The 17,001-nt window shown below is 51.3% G+C and overlaps 1 protein-coding gene across 8 annotated transcripts; it reads right to left on the reverse strand.

Moving 5' to 3' along the window:
* Positions 1-36: 36 nt before the first annotated feature.
* Camta2 (calmodulin binding transcription activator 2) lies at positions 37-16,585 on the reverse strand. 8 transcript variants are annotated; one of them, XM_058572795.1, is made up of 23 exons: positions 16,494-16,585; positions 15,082-15,176; positions 14,771-14,874; positions 13,655-13,722; positions 13,437-13,572; positions 12,775-12,861; positions 12,376-12,529; positions 11,728-11,862; positions 10,118-11,058; positions 9,199-9,325; positions 7,521-7,655; positions 5,644-5,759; positions 4,768-4,952; positions 4,365-4,443; positions 3,980-4,202; positions 3,471-3,775; positions 2,262-2,449; positions 1,824-2,007; positions 1,584-1,655; positions 1,461-1,481; positions 1,131-1,300; positions 905-979; positions 37-817 (listed from the first exon to the last, which is right to left on the reverse strand). In XM_058572795.1, exons 2-23 carry the CDS (start codon positions 15,110-15,112, stop codon positions 754-756), a joined length of 3,600 nt encoding a protein of 1,199 aa, XP_058428778.1. In that variant the 5' UTR covers positions 15,113-15,176; positions 16,494-16,585; the 3' UTR covers positions 37-753. The 8 variants fall into 8 exon arrangements, with proteins under 8 accessions (XP_058428778.1, XP_058428775.1, XP_058428776.1 ...); XM_058572792.1 differs by having other exon boundaries at positions 15,082-15,171; positions 16,494-16,563; XM_058572793.1 differs by having other exon boundaries at positions 12,775-12,846; positions 15,082-15,171; positions 16,494-16,562.
* Positions 16,586-17,001: the final 416 nt, after the last annotated feature.

Genomic DNA, 17,001 nt, shown 5'->3' on the forward strand with positions numbered 1-17,001 from the left:
TTCCCGGATCCCCGCAGATAGAGGCCAGAGACTGGCTGGTGCAGCGATGTTTAATGGCAATTTGTATAAACCAAGCCCATGCACAAGTAGAAAGTGCTCGTGGAGTCGGCGGGAGGCCCCTGCCGCACAGACCTCCCCGCGCCTTAAATAGATTCTTCACTATACTCTGTATGTTACAGTATGTACAAGCCCCCTCCCCTCGGGGACGGGGGCGGGACTCCGCAATGCGTTCCTATGTACATCCCCTCCCCTTTGGCCCGGAGGTGGGTGGCCAGAGTCGGGGTGACTGGGTAAGACAGGGCCAGGAAGGTAGAAAACAGACGCAAACATGCGGAGTCGGGATGGGGCTTGACTAGCCCCGAAACACTAGGGCGCGCGCAGCGAAGGCAAAGGTGGGGACCCAGGCGGATACATTCAGAGACGCGTCGAACAAATAAATAAGGCAAGTCAGGAAGAGGGGAGTCGGGTGCAGGCAGGGAGAGAGCTGTGGAAAAGGGGCAGGCAGGGCTCCGCAAGTCACAGCTGAAGATGCAGGTATGTGGGGCGAGGGTTTTCTGGAGTCAGGGACCAAAAGAGGAGGAAGAGCGAGGTGTAGGAATTTGGGCTGGGAAGAGGAGGGGAGAGGCCCACGAAAGGTTCGAACAAAGATGAAAGGGAAAGCTGCCGACAGGGGATTCCCCCTGCCCCAGAAAGCCCTCTCCAAGTTAAGACTGCCAGAAGCGTCCCCAGGGTGGTGAGAAGGCTGTGGAGAGGTCAGGTGGCCAGTCCTGGCTGGGGAAGCCCTTCCAGCTCCTGGTTCTGCTTCAGTTCCCTCATCCTGCGGAGAGTTAAGGAAGGAGTCAGAGGAGCCTGGTGAGGCAGAGGAGGTGGAAGGGTACAATCCAGTGAGGGAAAGAATCAATACCTGTGTCGGCAACGCCGGAGGAATCTCATAATTTTACGGGCTGCCTGGTCCTGCTTCTTTGTGAGAAAGGAGCTTCTGGTAGAATTAAGATGAGGAGAGTTCATGGAATACCCAAGCATCCCATATCCTCTGCCTCTTAGGAACCCCAGTAGGGAAGGGCAGATGAGGAACAGGAAGTGAGCATAGACAAAGCTGGTAGCAGAGGGTTTCAGGGCCAGGGCCATACTTGTTACGCGCTGGCATGGGGCCTGAGGGCCGGCGACGGTAGGAGCGGTAATGCTGCTGGATAAGTACAGCAGCTCTGCGGCTCTGCTGAAATCGCTTCTGTTCATAGTAGCTTCGGAACTTGCTCTGGATCAGGATGGCTGCCTGGGTCATCTTCTTATAGAGTGCAAACTACAAGGGTGGGGAGGAGGGATGGGCTGAAATGAAAGGTCAAAGACCTAAATCCCTAAAGGTCACCCCAAAGTTAGGTTGATGCAGGTCTCTCTCTAACCCCACATCACAAAAAAGACTGAATCACAAACAACTCTCACCCAGATCTCATGCCTAATACCTTAAGAGCAATCCAAGTCAGCTTGTGGAGAGAGAAGGGGAGTTAGGGCCCTGGCAGCATTCTGGGTGCTCTGGGCTGGAATGGGTGTGAGCTGGTAGTGTGCTTTCAAGAAAAAGGTCTCACCTGCTTGTACTTCCTATAACAGCGCTGGATCACAGCTGCTGCTACCTCCTGCTGCTCCTTCAGCCGCCGGCCCTGAGGGGAGAGGGTCTTAGTATCTCACTACCCGCTTAACAGACACTGGGCCTATTCTCCACTCTTCCAGCGTCCTCTGACTCTTCATCCTATCTGAGGGCTGCTCTTTCTCCAAAAGCCTTCGGAGCCCAGTCTCAATATTGTGTAATTTATCCCGAGACCCCTGACCTTGTACTTTCGGAATGCCGTCTGGATGACTCGGGCTGCCTCATACAGTTCCCGCTGCTCATGATCTGATAGTGTCAGCAGGGCAAAATCACTTTCCATCTTGCCACTGGTAGATGCAGAGAGAAACTCTGCCCAGGAAGGTGCTGGAGGGATAGCCAGGCGGCCTCGCTCAAAGGACAGTTCACTGTGGGAGATAAGGAGGAGGAATGTCAAGGAGCATCTGAAATCCCTGTTGTCCCACTGAGGGGTGGCTGTGAAGGAAGATCCCCAGCAACGGGAGAGAGTGGCTTCCAAGCACATCATTCAGTTCAGTTTCCTTTCCAAATGGCCTAGGGCCTCAACCAGAATGGAGCTTTGGCTGTAGGGAAGCTGTGCTTTTTTCCCTTCCTCCCATCTTTCTTTGAAGAAGAATCTGGAGATTTTGTCCTATCTGATCACCTGGGAGGGGCTGAACTGGGGAAGTGGTCCACATTCTCCAGGTAGCTGGCCAGCCAGGACATGGTCTCACTGAGCCCCACGGCCCCAGTCCGCTCCCTGCCAGCCTCGGGTAGCCCCACAAAGTCCTCTCGTTTAATCCGTTCTGGTGTGGCTTCAATGATCTGCTTGGCTAGTGAGATCATGTCCACCTAGATAAAGGGAGAAGCAGCATGAGCCATGAGAGGCCCCAACTTCCAGATGTCCTTGCCCTGTCAAAGCTGTCACCTCAGTCTGCTCCTTGTCTGGTTCCTTTTCTCAACATCAGATACTGAGTCCTCAGGGACTGCTCTCCTGCTCTTTTCTTCATTAGCCATTGTTCTAGATTCATTAATTCTTGCTGGCTCCCCCTTGAGGGTCCAGCCTTTTGTGCGAGATGTGGAGAACATAGAATAAGAGGACAAACTCCAAATGGGGATTCAGGAGTTGAGCAAATGCTATCCTTCTAACTGTCCCACCTGGACCTGCCTAGTGCCAGCCAATAGCACATCCTCCCCATAGGTTTGGCTATGCTTGCACCCCAATCCCTTCAGCTCTCTTGAGAACCACTCAGTTCTTGCTGACCACATGACACTTTAGTGAATGGCTCCAGCCCTAAAGCCTGTAGCACTTCCTGTTGACCAGATTCCATGTATCCCACACTGTGGAGTTCTCAAGTTTTTTTGTACTTAGAGACTGCTACCTAATTATTCAGCCTCTTTAAAGCAAGTATGTCCCCAGATTCTAGTAGAGGAATATGTGGTTACATTTGAAGATTCTTTTATTCATTCCACCAGACTGTCTTAGCTTTTACCAGGTGCAAGTCTTCTTTGCATTTTAGACCACACTGTCAAATACCTACATCTTGTCTGTTTATACATTTCCCCAGCTGCCTACCATCTCCGTGGTACTTCAAGAATCCTGTCCTTTTATGATCAACAGGTAACCCTACAACACAGCTCTAAGATATTCCCCAGATTTCTAATCTCTGCTGCCTATTGACTGCTGAGTTACAGGATCTGAAAGGAGTGGAGCAAAGGGGTTACTTTGCCTGTCCCAAAATGAGAATAAATGGCCTTTCTTCCCAAACTGAAGTCAGACACTGATTCTGCTTCATGAAATTGTCTTGCTTTACTCCACCTCTGCACCCCACTCCACTTTTAACCCTCCTAATTCCATCAGCATAAACAGTACCGGGATCACATCCACAGCAGGTGAGCTGTCGGTGTCCTCTGGAGCAGCCCCATCATCTGGGGCTGGTGGGAGGACAGGAGGGGAGGGTGGGGACCCTTTGGAGTTGGTAGCTTCATAGTCCATGAGGAGTAGGGGTGCCTCTGGGGCATCAGAGGAGAGTTGGCCTGGGACCATCTCCTCCATAGTAATCTCAGAGGCTGACACAGGAGCAGGGGGAGGACTGCCATCCGGGGCACTAGAGTAGGCGGATGTGATGGAGAAAGTGCCATCTGATAGCTCCGAGGGTGAGGAGACGCTGCTCAGACCTGTGAGGTGAGGGAAGAGGGTGAGGGCAGCAGGAGCTACAGGCTATCCCTCAAGTCTCCTACCCTCCCTCCCCTGGCTGTTCTTGCTCCTGTTATCTCCCCATCCCTGCCTCTTTCTCTCCCAGTTTATCTCCTGCCCTTTGGCTTTTCCCTGGCCTATCCTAACCATACCCCTCACTCAAAAAGATCAGGGGCAGCCCTCACCAGTGTCTGAGCTGGAGGAAGGCGGTGACAGGGCAAGTGAGGGTTCAATTGAAGCTTCCTGCCTCTGCAGTTCCTCAAGGCAGCGGGCAAGGCGTACGTGACCCCGGGAGTGAGCCACAGTCAGGGGTAGACGGCCCAGAGAATCAGGAATGCTCAGTGCCTGACGGTTCCAACGGAAAAGAAGCACAGCAGCCTCCAGGTGTCCCAGGGCACAAGCCCACATCTGAGGAGAGGGAGGTGGAGGTGAGGCCTGGATTCTTCCCCAGGAGGTTAGGTCCTCACACTCTGGCCTGCCCCTTTCTCTGCATTGCCCAAATAATTTTCCCTTTGAAGCACCATTCCATTGCATATTGCTCTGAAGGCTTGCAGGAGCCGGCATCCTTACCAGAGGGGTGCAAGAGAAATGATCCACGTTGAGTGGGTCAACCTCTTGTTCTAAGTCCAAGCTTCCAGTCTCCACACTCCTGGAGGGTTTGAGAGAAGGACAGCAGAGCCCAGTCAGAGAAAAGGGGGAAAAGTCCAGAACATCAGAAATAAAGGGACAGGAAAGTGAGCTCTAGAAGCACTAAGGCCAGTGAGATGAGGCAGAAAGAGACTAGTAAATTTAAGGAAGCCAAAGGTTCATAAGTCAAAGGTTATCAAAAGTATCCCAAATGCCAGTCCTCTTCCAGCCCTGTCCTTTCCCATAGAGACCCCTGCTTCCCCTTTGCAGTGGTGTTCCAGATCCTCATCCCCTGGCACCTTCAGACCCAATGACTGTCCAGCCCCTTCCCTGCTGCCCTGCTCACCGCCACTGGCTCAGGGTCTCGATGAGGCGTGCATAACCCTGAGCAGCAGCCAGGTGCAGAAGACTCATGCCCCGGAAGGGGCTTCCATGGGTCAGACGTTCAGGACCTCTCCAGGTAGAGCGTGGGATCATGCTTTCTACCAAGATGACCACCCGTGCCTCAAATCCAGGCCCTTGGCCTTCATCCTGTGGTACACATACCCATATGCAAATATTTTTGCATCTGGTCTCCTGGCTTGTTCCCCTAGCTTCTAACCCTGCTCCTTCCCCACACTTCCTATTCTAGGTAGCCATCACCCAGATCTGTGATATGTGATAGCCCATGGTTCTTTCCAGTTTGAATTCCTATGTGGCCTCAGTATCCTCCATTTCCACAGCCCATTTGCTCTAACAACTCTGAAAGCCAGGCTTTACACACCCTTGCCCATATTGTACCTTTACAGCAGCTCAGATTTGTGCCATCCCCACGTGGCTTCTCCCCTTAGGAGCCAGAGTCTTCTCAGCCTTTCCCTAGCCCTCTTCCTTTAGAGATTTGGGACCCTCAGAGCTCTGAGCCCCAATTCTTCTGACCCCTTCCCCCACCTGCTCCTTTACCTCCACCCTTCTTCAGACCAGAAATAGTCTGAAGCCTGTCATGCCAAGAGGGTGCCCAGAATAGCCACTCTTGCCATGGGATGGGGGTGGGAGCAGGGTGATGTCAGAGAGAGGGAGGAAGACTGGCTGAGGAAGCTGGGGACAGGCAAGTGAAGACAGGCATCTGCTACAGCCATTTTCTTTAGTGGACTCTCCTCCCTGTTCCCCACTGTAGACCCACCATCTGGGGATGGTGGGAGGACAGGAGGGGAGGGCGGGGACCCTCCTGTCCTCATGGAAGTACCTGAATTGGAGGAGCCTCAGGACCCTGACAAGGTGCTTGCCCGGCTGCTGCAATCTCTGCCATACGCTTCTCCATCTGCTCCAGCCGCTCCAGGATGGACATCCGGAACTGGTTGTCTGTGGGAATGGGGATGGGAGGCTAACTGGGTAGGGTCTGGGTGTTGCCCAGAATACCATATTTGGACCTGCTCCTAAGTTTAGGGGTGAAGATACAGAACCCTGTTCTTTCCCTCCAAACAATAACCCCTTTACTCAGTCTTCTAAATAAAGCCCACCAGGACTCAGTCCTTAAACTAGGGCTCTTAATCCCACCCATGGACCAGAACCAGATTCCAAGATTAGAATTAAGGTTGGTTCCTTTTAGACAATGGTGATAGGAATTCCCCAACAGCCATCCAACCCCCAACTGTCCCAAATCACACATGGCATGCCCTCTACTAGCTTTTTCCTAAGCAGAATATTCCCCCAGTTCTTGCCCCAGACACTACCTTTGTCTCCCATGCTGGAGCTGAAAGACTCTAGGATCCCAACTCTCTGTTAACCACTCCCCAAAAGAACTCAGGGACTGTGATTTGAAAAGCACCACCCTCTCCCAGCCCCCCACAGCTGTCCACAAAGAGGTGGGGAGTGGAGTGACAGAGAGGGATAGCCATGTCCATTTCTCCTCCCCCTCCAACCCCTACACATATGCACACACATAAACACATACACAATCTAAGCTTTATCTGAACCCCTCCCGAGATCAAATAAAGACTGAGAAAGGATCTGAATCAAGGGAAAGCAGGCACAGAAACAAGGTGAAGGCTGGGCATGTTCTAAGATGCTGGCATAGAAGAGAATGAATATACAGCGGTGACGGTAAGAGGAAATTAGAGAATGATGAGCAAAAACCCAAGAAGGATAGAGAAAAGAGCAGGAAAGCTAAACAAGTGAAAGTAAAGAGAGAAAGGACAAAGGAGCAGGGGAAGCATTAGCCAAGCAATAAGGAAGGAAGACAGAGACAAGGTCAGATGCTGGTTTCAGAAGAAATGGCTAGATCCCAAGGTAGGCAAACTTGAGTCACATACAGGCAACTCAGCACATACAAACTTGGGTTTTGTGACAAGACTGGCTCCAAGGGAGACAAGGCTCAGGATATGACTTAGTGGTACAGCACTTGCCTAGCATACTCAAGGCCCTGAGTATAATCCCCAGCACTATACCCTCCCTCTGGAAAAAAAAAAAAGGCTGAGGACCAAAGCCTCAGAAGTAGTGATGGCAGCAAGAACTGAAAGAAACCAACAGGTAACAACAGAAACAACAGGAAGAGACAAAAAAAGCAAACCTCGCGGGAGCAGCCAGGGCAGTCAGAAAGTTCTCAAAACATCCAAAGAAAGAACCAATAAAAGCAAAAACGGTTCCAGACTTCATTACATCTACATACACTATATAGGAGTACATTTGTGCTTCTGTGTGTTTATATAAGAAACCACATCACAATGTTAGTAGTGGATATCACTAAGCAGTAATATTATAGATTTTTTTCCCACTTTGTGCTTTTCTGTAATTTCCTATAATGAATGTGTATCTTTACAATCAGAGGGGAAAATAGAAATTTAAGTCTATATATACTTATGTACAATGCCTATATATTGCTCTAGACCCTGTCCCCAGCCCCTTGTCCTTCCTTGTCAGTATCCCATCTTTAGGGATGGCAAGTACTGGGTAAGAACTGGGATAGAGAAGATTCTGTGACTTATAGGGAAGAGGAGGTGAGGGCACTTTGCTGCCACATTCAGAAATGACTGAAGAAACATGGCCCCCTCTGGGGTCTAGAACATATCATGCTCAAAGGTTGTGGGAACTGACACACTTGGGGTCAGGGGATTTAGTACTCACCATCCAGTGACAACCAGTCAAGCTGTGTACTAGGCAGAGACAGGAATCTGCGGGCTCGATATTCAAAGAGCACAGAAGCAGAAAGAGGGCCCTCCCGCCCTGCCACCTGCAAAGATACCAGCCCCACCTCGTGGGCTGGGGAGTACAGGGTCAGCGAAAAGGCCTCCTTCCCTGGCTCCTCAGACCATGTTGGAGCCACTGCCATCATCCCATATCTATCTCCCCCACTCCCCCACTATGAGCCAAGAGGCCTCTGGCTTCAATGAGTAGCCTTGTCACTGAGAGGGGAGAACTTAATACCTACTATGGACCAGAGAACTGTGGGATTCTAGGCCCTGGAGTTAAGGACATTTGTTATTCAGCAACAAAGTCTGGAAGCTGAGGGCCAAAGAGACCTATAGGGCTGGAGGTATAGCTCAATGGTAGAGCACTTGCCTAGCATTTACAAGGCCCTGGGTTCCATCCCCAGAAAACACACACACACAAAGACATCTATACTTGTGTGAACAACCCGATGGGGGTTAAACCCCTTAGTCCCCAACACCAGAGCCCAGAAGTTATGAGTCTGTTACTGAGATAGGTGAAGCTGGCTATTTACCAACAGTGTTCAATGAGAGCTGTGTCCCAGGATCTCAACCTATGGCCCTAAGGATGAAGCCACCAGGTCTTATTCCCAAGACCAGGGGCAGAGACTTTTCCTTCGAGTTCCTACCTTCTTTGGTCTCATCTCCTTTCCTTCTATGCATAGTTGAGTGGGGCTGTTAATTGGGAGGAGAGGTGGTAGAGAGAGCGGGGGAGTGCTGGGGAGTGATATTGGCCAAATTATGTTGTTATAGTATGTGCATGTATGAATATGTAACAACATATCCCAACATTATGTATAGCTATAATGTATCAGTAAAAAAATATGGGGGAAAAAAGAGTACCTTCACAGATAATAAAGCTTGATCAACCTGTCACCCTGGTGGTCCCTGGGGTCCCACAAGAAGACCAACTGTTAAATGTAGGGTCAGGGCAAGAGTGGTGGCAAAAGGGCAGAGAAGTCAGTCTAGACCCATGCTATCTAGTAGAACTTTATGCAGTGAAAAAAAAATATTCTGTATCCGCTCTATCCCATAGGATAGCACCAACTATGTATGGCTGTTGAACACCTGAAATATGGTCAGTGCAACTGGGGAATGAAGTTAAATCTGATTTTAATTAAATGGACACATGAGGCTAATGACTACCATACTAGACAATGAAGGTCTAGAAACCTATGTTCTTTACTTCTAGGACTGGTCGGAGGAGACTACTATCTCTCCTTTCTTATTCTCCCTGGATTAAGATTGGAGACTCTGATTCCAACAAATTCAGAGAGGCTGGACAGACATTAGTGATCCCTTTGGTCAAATGCCTGACCTTACAAGAGGGGAGGCCAAGAATCCAATGAAGGAGTAGAATTATCTAAGGTCACTGGTTAGCTGAAGAGTAAATTTCTTGGACCGGACCTAGATTTTCCAATACCCAAGCCATGCTCTTTACTTGCTGGGGGAGCTTGGGGCCCAGCCTCAGGACTGGATAGGTCTTTGTCTTCTCAAAACAATCTAGTTGTTTCCAGTACTTCTTAGAAGCCTGGAAGTCCTAATCTGTCCTAACTATCCATATGTCTGTTCACTACTATTCCCAGTCCCCATACCAGGACAGTAGCAGCGTAAGACACCAGGCTGGACAAGTGAGGCTGGCACTGCGATGTGATCAAAGACACAGGAGTAATGCTCCGCGGCCTCCGTCCAAGGACCTGTGATGAGCACCTTGACCCCACCCTGCAGACAGAAGGCAGACAGCCATGTGACTGAAGTTGGGTGTTCACTTATTCATTAATTTATTTAAATCCTTAGGGAATATATACTACCTGGAAGGGCCTATGCTTGCTAGAGACTGACAGGACACAGTGAAGCAAGATCAACCAGTCTGTCCCTCATCTCACCCTTACTGCTAAGTGGTTACATGGTCTCTACCAGAATTTTCTGAATCTGCCAGAATCAGGGGAACTCAGGGCCTCCGCAAGGCTACCAGATAACTATTATCATGAAGAAGTTCTGTTCTTGGGCTAATTCATCCCATCGTAGTTCCTCCTTTCCCTCACAGAAACAGCATAAAGCAGAACTGCTGAAGATGATCTTTCAGCTGCCCAGTCTGCAGTCAAATCTCCACTTATATTTTCTCCTCCGTGATGAACAGCTCCAGTTTCCTCCCCCTGACTGTAGTCACCAAGGGAATGAAGGTCCCTGGGGGATTCTCAAAACCATGTTAACATATGGAAGGGGAGGAAGGGGGACACAGTGGATGAGAACTATAGAAATAGAAGAGAAGCTACACTCTATAAACATGGAGGTCAGAAAGAAAACCATAAAGGCATCTGGGGTGTAGCTCAGTGGTAAAGCTTGCTTAGCATTCATGAGGCCCTGATTTTAATCCCCAGCAACATTCGGGGGGAAAAAGAAGCCATGAAAGCCAAGGGAAGCTAGATTATAGATCGTAGGGTAAGAGTTAATACAATTTGTTCAGGGAAATTGGAAAACAAATGGAGAAGGGAAAATAAGCTTGAGACTCACCTCTGGGTATGACCACTCTGGGGAGAAGTCTGTGATGGTATTAAGAACAGGAGAGAGCTGTGGAGTTGGGGCAGGGATGCTTGGAGCTTCATCGCTGATAAGTTCTCCCATAAGGTCTGGGAATGATGAAAGACCGAAGGGCTCCAATTCACTGGCCCCACCAGGTCCTCCAAATAAGACCTCCCCTCTTGCTACCCTGCCCGATGGCTCTGAGGGGGCAGGTGAGGATGGGGATGAAGGAGGGGGTGAAGGTACAGGTGGGGCAGCCCCCTGGCTCTTGAGCTCCTCTCCACTATCATCATCTTGGATGAAGAAGCAGTTTCCTCTTCTCCCACTTGTTCCAGACTGTAGAGGGGGTGCCCGAGCAGCTGCCTGGGGCTCCAGGGCAGCAGCAGGCTCTAGGGCAGGACAAGGGGTATGGGCAGCCTCTGCTTCAGGGAAGTCTGGGTTCACCCCCTGTCCCCCTCCATATGTCTGGCCCCTTTGAGGGCTGTTGAGAAAACGATCAGGGTCAAAGGCAGGGCTGGGAGGAGCTGGTAGGGCAGCGGGCTCAGAGCCTACAACCACAGCCAAGCTCACAGACGGCCTACGCTCAGTCTGGTGAGCCAAGTGCCTGGTGGGTGTCAAGCCCCCTGCACGCTGTTCCAGTCCCGTCAGGAGGAGGATGGCAGTACCTCCTCTTGATGAACTCCCTCTAGAGGTGGGAGGGCTAGGTCTGATTTCTAGGGGTTCTGCAAAGCCTGATGAGGAAGAGGAGGAGGAGGAAGAAGACGGGGAGGCATGTGCCTTGGGGAGCTCTGAGGGAAGTGGGGCTATCAGTGGAGGAGGCTCAGGGGGTTGGGACTGGGGGATAGAGGTCAGGGTTAAAGGTCGGGGCTCCACTTTGGGAGAGATGATGCGGTGTTTCGTACTGCTGCATTTGTGGGTAAGGCTCCCAGAACCTGGAAGGGAGAGGGGTGGGGAAGAGAGAAGGAATAAGACACATCCTTCTGCAGTCTTCCCTTTCTGGAAGCCCTTAGAACATATTTCTTGGGGGCTGGGGCTGTAGCCCAGTGGCATGCCTAGCATGTGTGAGGCACTGGTTTTGTTCCTCAGCACCACATAAAAATAAACAAGTAAAACAAAGGCATTCTTTCCATATATAACTTTTTAAAAAAAAGTATTTCTTGGGACTTCCTTGTACATTAGATGTGCAATACTGATTTCAGCCACTAGGAGGCATCAGAAATGAACACCCCTCCCCCCTCCTTTCCCTTCAAAATAAAACCAACCAGAGGAACACTGCAGGGGAAGACACAGGGCTTGGAGAAATAGCCCAGAGCAGATGATAAAGGCATAGAAAAGGACAAAAGAACATAACTAAGAAGGGTCAATTAGGAACAAAGGTAAGGTCAGGTGTAACTGATAGTATTGGGTGAGGTTGAGGTAATAAGCTGACAGGACTATAAACTACAAGGACTGGGCTAGTGTTGCCCAGATGGGAAGGCATCTGCTCATCTGCCCCATCTTTCTGAAGACGCACAAGACTTGCAAATCAGCATGCAAATCTGATCAAGACAAATATACAGTAGTGGAGCTAGGTGGAGAACTACAGGGTCAGGGTAGCTTACCAAGGCCCCCACTGCAGAGACAGGCATGGGTTCGGGGTGCAGGCTTGGTTGGGTGTGTGTCCAAGATTTGCTGCACCAGCTGTTCCACAGAGAACTCTTCTGTCCCATTCCCGCAGCTCCACTTGATGCCATGAACTACAGGAGAGTTGGTGGAAGTATGTAGAACCCCCAAAGTACCTTTTATTTTGGTACCAGGGATTGAACCCAGGGGCACTTAATCATAGAGTCACATCTCTAGCTTCTTTATTTTTTCATTTGAGCAGGGTCTTGCTAAGTTGCTTAGGGCCTGGCTAAGTTGCTGAGACTGGCTTTGAACTTGTGATCCTCCTGCCTCAGCCTCCCCCAGCTCTTGGGATCACAGACATGTGCCACCACACCTGGCTTTCAAACTACCTTGATTGTTCCTTCAAGCACCTGACATGCTAAACGGAGGCCAGAAGCCTCAAGACTGCTCAGACATATAGTCACAGCTGACCTTCATTTCTTTCTCCGTATTCCACGCTTCACACTGCATAGGAATTCTAGCATTCACCTTCCTAGCCTGGAAGGAAATGGTTACCCACAGGCTTCTGGGTACAGAATCACAGCACCTTTGGGAGGACTCATTTCCACTTCCCCTTGGAGTTCTATCCTTGCCCTACTCCTTACACATGGGCTTCAGCTGTCCCAAAAGCTCCTCCCGGGACCACTTCAGCCACTCTCGCCGGTCGCTGCTGATGGAACAAAAGATGGGGCTGCAGCCCTTTCCACAATCCTCGAGGGCTGGGACGTTCAAGTAGTGCACAAGGACGATGTCAGGGTTCTGAGAGCAAAAGGGCACACACAGAGAGTCATGGAGTCTTGAGGTTCAGGGGCTCAGCTTCCTAATTCTTGCTTTCTTCCTGGGTACCCTCCTAACTCACCCCCAACTTCTGGCGCTCTCCATCCCCAATCCCCATCTCTTCTTCCTACACTGAACCTACTCATCCTCCCACTTCATCCTTTTAGATCTCTCCTTCCCTCAAAGAGCTAAGCAGAGTCTAGCTCCCCAAGCTCTTTCATTCTTACCTGGAGCAGCCAATAGCAGCGCCGATGGAATGTGGGGACGATGGAAGAGTGAACGTAGCAGCCATAGAGACACTGCCAGGAGACAGGCTGGGGTGGGGGGAGGGCTAGTCTGCTCCCCAACTCTTCCTCTGTTCAGTCCCTTTGCAGGAATCCCAATCTTTCCACCAGTTCCTCTTTAACCCTCTCCCCACCCCCATCTATCCCCCACCCCTTTCAAATCCCAGGAGCCCCAAGTCACAGATGAGGGATGAAGAGAAGGTAACAGTGGGGCTGGGGCCTTACAATGAGGGCCAGATTTGAGATATGGGACTATCCAGAAATCCAAGGGCAAAGCAAGAATGCATCTGAGAGGAGGAGCAATGATTTGGGAAGAGAAACCTGTGCTTAGAGCATCACTGCTTGGATCCCTGTGGGAAATGCAAGAGAAGCCAGGAGACTGGTATCAGTGTACTAAGGCCTGGAGAGTTGGGTCATGGAGGGACATGGGAAGCAGAGAGCAGTAGGCTAAGCGATCAGCCAGCTGATCCAAAGTGAGCAAGAAGGGAAGAGTGACTAGGAGGGGCAGAGGTGGACAATGTCCCCAAGCCCTGGTAGGGCTGGAGCCCAGCTAAGAGTGGAGGAGGGTGGGAAAGGGCAAATGATTAGATGCCTAATGCTCTTACCTCCATGCCCTGGACCTTCAGCTTCATGTGGTCCTCTCGGGTGGTTTTCCCATCCTTTCGCTTCTTCCAGAGGTAACCATCCTTCCGGTATTTCACCTTCTTGCGGTTGTAGAGGATGATGGAGCCATTTTGAGGTCTGGGAAGAGAAGGGTTCATCTCAAGTTCTGTGAGCAGAAATCAGGATTCCTGCCATATCTCACCTCTGAGAACTTTCTCACCTTGTCTTTGGGGCACAGGATAGCCACTCATCATGCTTCTCAAAGGTGATCAGGTAGGATGCAATCTCCTGTGATAGAGGAGGTACTCAGGTGGATGTTTGCTACATGGAAAGATCTCTTGGTCATTACCTCAGGGTCTCAGTCTCTGCTGAGCTGTGGCAGCTGGACTTCTAAGTATCTGGACCCAGGAAGGTTCCTCTGCCCTCCTAAGAATCCTGGGTTCCATCTCAGAGAAAATCTAACATTGTCTCCTCTACCTCCCAAGTAGAGCCTATATCTTGGAGCCAGGTTCAAGTTCATCATCATTCTTCACACTGTATATTATTTTACTTTCTCCAAATCCCATTTTTGCACTCTTCCCTAAGAAAAATTTCAATTAGTTTGACACTACCAAGAATTCCAGATTCTTTAACTTGACTTCAAGGTTTTCCCAACAAGGATCCAAACCATCATTGTCACTATTTACCCATTTTCCACCTACCATTCCTGCCAGATGAGTCCCTTGATTTCTCCCTGATAATGCCTTTAATGCCTTTAACCTCCTGGAAGTTAGTACCCTACGACATTGAAATACTATGTGTTCAGTCTCCATGTCTCGAAATTCCAGTCATCCTATAGGCTTCCCAGATGCTCCATGAAGCCCTGCTGACCCCTAAAGGTTCTATGTATTACACATAGAGCCTTCATATCCTTTTACTGACAGTTCTAACATCAAGCTGTTGTTACTACTGACCATCAACTACATATGAGGCACTAAGTATGTAGGATACAGAAAATGTGTAACACAAGGATTATGTCTTCCAAAAAAGAAACTCCAAGTAGTATTATCAGTTTCCTCATCAGTAACATGGGAGTAAAAATATGAAAAACCACAGGCCAAGTGTTTAGCATGGTGCCCAGTGTGTAAGAAATAATAGGTGGTGGCTGTTGTTTTTAACCCAGATGGATATGCCAAGGAGCAGTGGGCTCCTTCAAGATCTATGTCTATACCTCTCCTATGATTCTAAAACAGTGCTCTGTACTGAGAAGTGAGCACAGACCCCGAAAGACCCCACTCACCCTCCTCTAGCCTGCTAGGCCTTGCTAGGCCCTAATCCCCCAGGTTCCCCAGAAAACCTCATTTGTATTCCACCGCAGCCGCTCTGGAGGCAGCAGCGGGCAGCGAGGAAGACACTCCAGCAGCTTCTTGGGGAGGAAGATCTTCAAGTGGTGGCTGTTCTCTAGAGGGAACCAGAAGGAAGGGTTTGGTGTGCTGCTCTAGCATTCCTGTGAGAGGCACCCCAGGGGTAAAGGGTCAAAGGCAACCCAGAGTATCAGGAAAAACTGCAACCAGGACAAGAAAGAAGGTAATCTAGGAAGCACAGGGCCTCCATGAGTAGGGAGAACATAAGGGTGGGCCAAACTGGGAACCTGGTTTGTGAACTCACCAGCAATCTCGGTGGTATCCTTGGTATTCATGGTGAGGGCTCCAGGGGGCAAGGTCACCCCCGGCCTGAGGGGCCGGGGGGAGGGGGAGTCTGTGCTGGGAAAGGAGAAACAAGATTATGATGAAGCCCCCACATTAATCCAGGATGAGAAGCATGAGGTGGGGGAGGTAATAGAGAACTGGGTCATGATGTCTGGGAAAGATGAAAAAGAGAGGAAGGCGCTGGACTATATGGTATGACAGTACAGCTAGAAAATGGAAGTAAAGGGGAACCCATACATGGGGCCAGGAACCAACATGAGTGGGGAAACAACGCTGTTCCAGAAGAAACAGGGTTGGGGTGGGTAGGGTAGAAGGCTAGCCAGGTTAGGGCCTCAGAGGCCCTACAGCTTGGGCTCTTGCAGCCACTAGGACTACTGGGGAGGTTAGGTTCTAGGGGCAGGGACTCAGGGCATCTGGTCCTTGGAGGATGGGTAGGCAAGATAGTTCAGAAGAGGGCAGGAGATCTAAGTCAGGGTGGAGAACTAGGCCTTAGAGGGCACACCCTTAGTTTCTTCTCTATTTGATTTTCCCAAGAAGGGCAGATAACTGACCTACTCTCTCTCCTCCAGGTTGAGCAGGGCTTGATAGAATCTGAACCTGGTAGATGCTGGATCCCGCTTCCCACCCTGGGGACAACCGCCCTGAGGCTGACAGCCCTCTCCATTCTCCTGCACCCCTCTTCCCAAATGCCTCTGCCTCCCCTTGGCTTCCAGGCCTACCCTAGCCCTTCTACAGCTCTGGCTCCAGTCTGAGCCCCCGCCCGCCTAGGGGAACAGATGGAAGCTGGAGGAGGCTCTCAGCGCGGGCTCTGCCAGGTGTCCAGGGATGGAGAGGGGGAGGAGGCCTATCGAAGCCCGGCTAAGTGCAGTGAAGCGGGAGTAGGGACTCCACCCCAGGGCACAGGTGCGCAGTCTGGGTTAGGCAATCTGCCAGGTGCAGAGTGGGATTTGGGCTGCGGGCCCCGGGGCGGTCCTGGAATCTGACGCCCGGCGCTCAGGGCTGCCCCTATGGAGGTACAGGGGGTCCCAGGAGAATGTCTGAGGTGGGAGGGTCCCGCCTGCACACCGGGATGTTCTGGAGAAGCCGGGGAGCACAGTCTGCGAGCGCGCGGGGGGGGGAGGGTGGCGAAGGGCAATGCAGGTGCCCGGTGCGGGGTTCTCCGGGACTGTCCCCAGCACACGCAGGTCCGCGGAGGGGCCCTGCGCGGAGCTGCGCCCCCTGGCGCGGGGGAGGAGGACGGAAGCAGGGAAGTGGGGGCGAACAGGGAGGGGTAGGACGGTGGTCCCGGCGCGGCGCTCCACGTCGGGACCCGGTAGAGCTGCGCCCCCTGTCGCGGGGGTGGAGAGGCGGGCGAGAGGCCCTGGCTCTTACCTCCCGGGGTCCCGCGGGTGACGGCGGCAGCGGCCATTCTACCCCACACCAACCCCCCCCAAGCGCCGGCTGACAGCAGCGTCCGACGTCACTGCGCACGGGGCGGGGCTTCCCAATTAAGGGAATGGGGTCGGGAAGGGAACCTAGGGTCAATGCACGTGGGTTTCTGGGTGGGGCGCTGGGCGGAGGGACTTGGCTTCCACGGCCTTAGAGCGGGCCGAGAGACAGTCTGCTAGTCTGTAACTAGCAAGTGCCTAAAGGGGCAGTGGCGCCAAAGGACTGGAAAATTGGGTCCCGAGGCGGAAGCGACTCTTAGTTTGGGAGGATCCGGTGGAAGCTGGAACCCTAGGGGCTGTTGAGAAATTCTGGACGGGACAGGACTATTCTAGCCCCCGGAAGACTTATTTATTTTGGGGACACGGACCGACTTCATTTTTGAGAAGCTGAAATGAACCCCCCTTCCTCATTAATCTCTCCATCACTGCCTTGCAGAGAGAAAACTCCAAGC

The sequence above is a fragment of the Marmota monax genome, unplaced genomic scaffold, assembly GCF_021218885.2.
Source record: "Marmota monax isolate L192 unplaced genomic scaffold, Marmota_monax_Labrador192_F-V1.1 WCK01_AAM20220418_F8-fsc00218, whole genome shotgun sequence".
In the NCBI taxonomy this organism is placed as follows: Eukaryota; Metazoa; Chordata; class Mammalia; order Rodentia; family Sciuridae; genus Marmota; species Marmota monax.

Bases quoted from the DNA above. Each gene is read 5' to 3' on its own strand.
- Camta2 (XM_058572792.1), bottom strand. From the start codon at position 16,530: ATGGCCGCTGCCGCCGTCACCCGCGGGACCCCGGGAG. The intron at 3,776-3,979 runs GTGAGGGCTGCC...CTCACCTCACAG, and splicing joins TTCCTCCAGCTCAGACACTG to GTCTGAGCAGCGTCTCCTCA. The intron at 2,450-3,470 runs GTACTGTTTATG...CCCTTTATCTAG, and splicing joins CTGCTGTGGATGTGATCCCG to GTGGACATGATCTCACTAGC.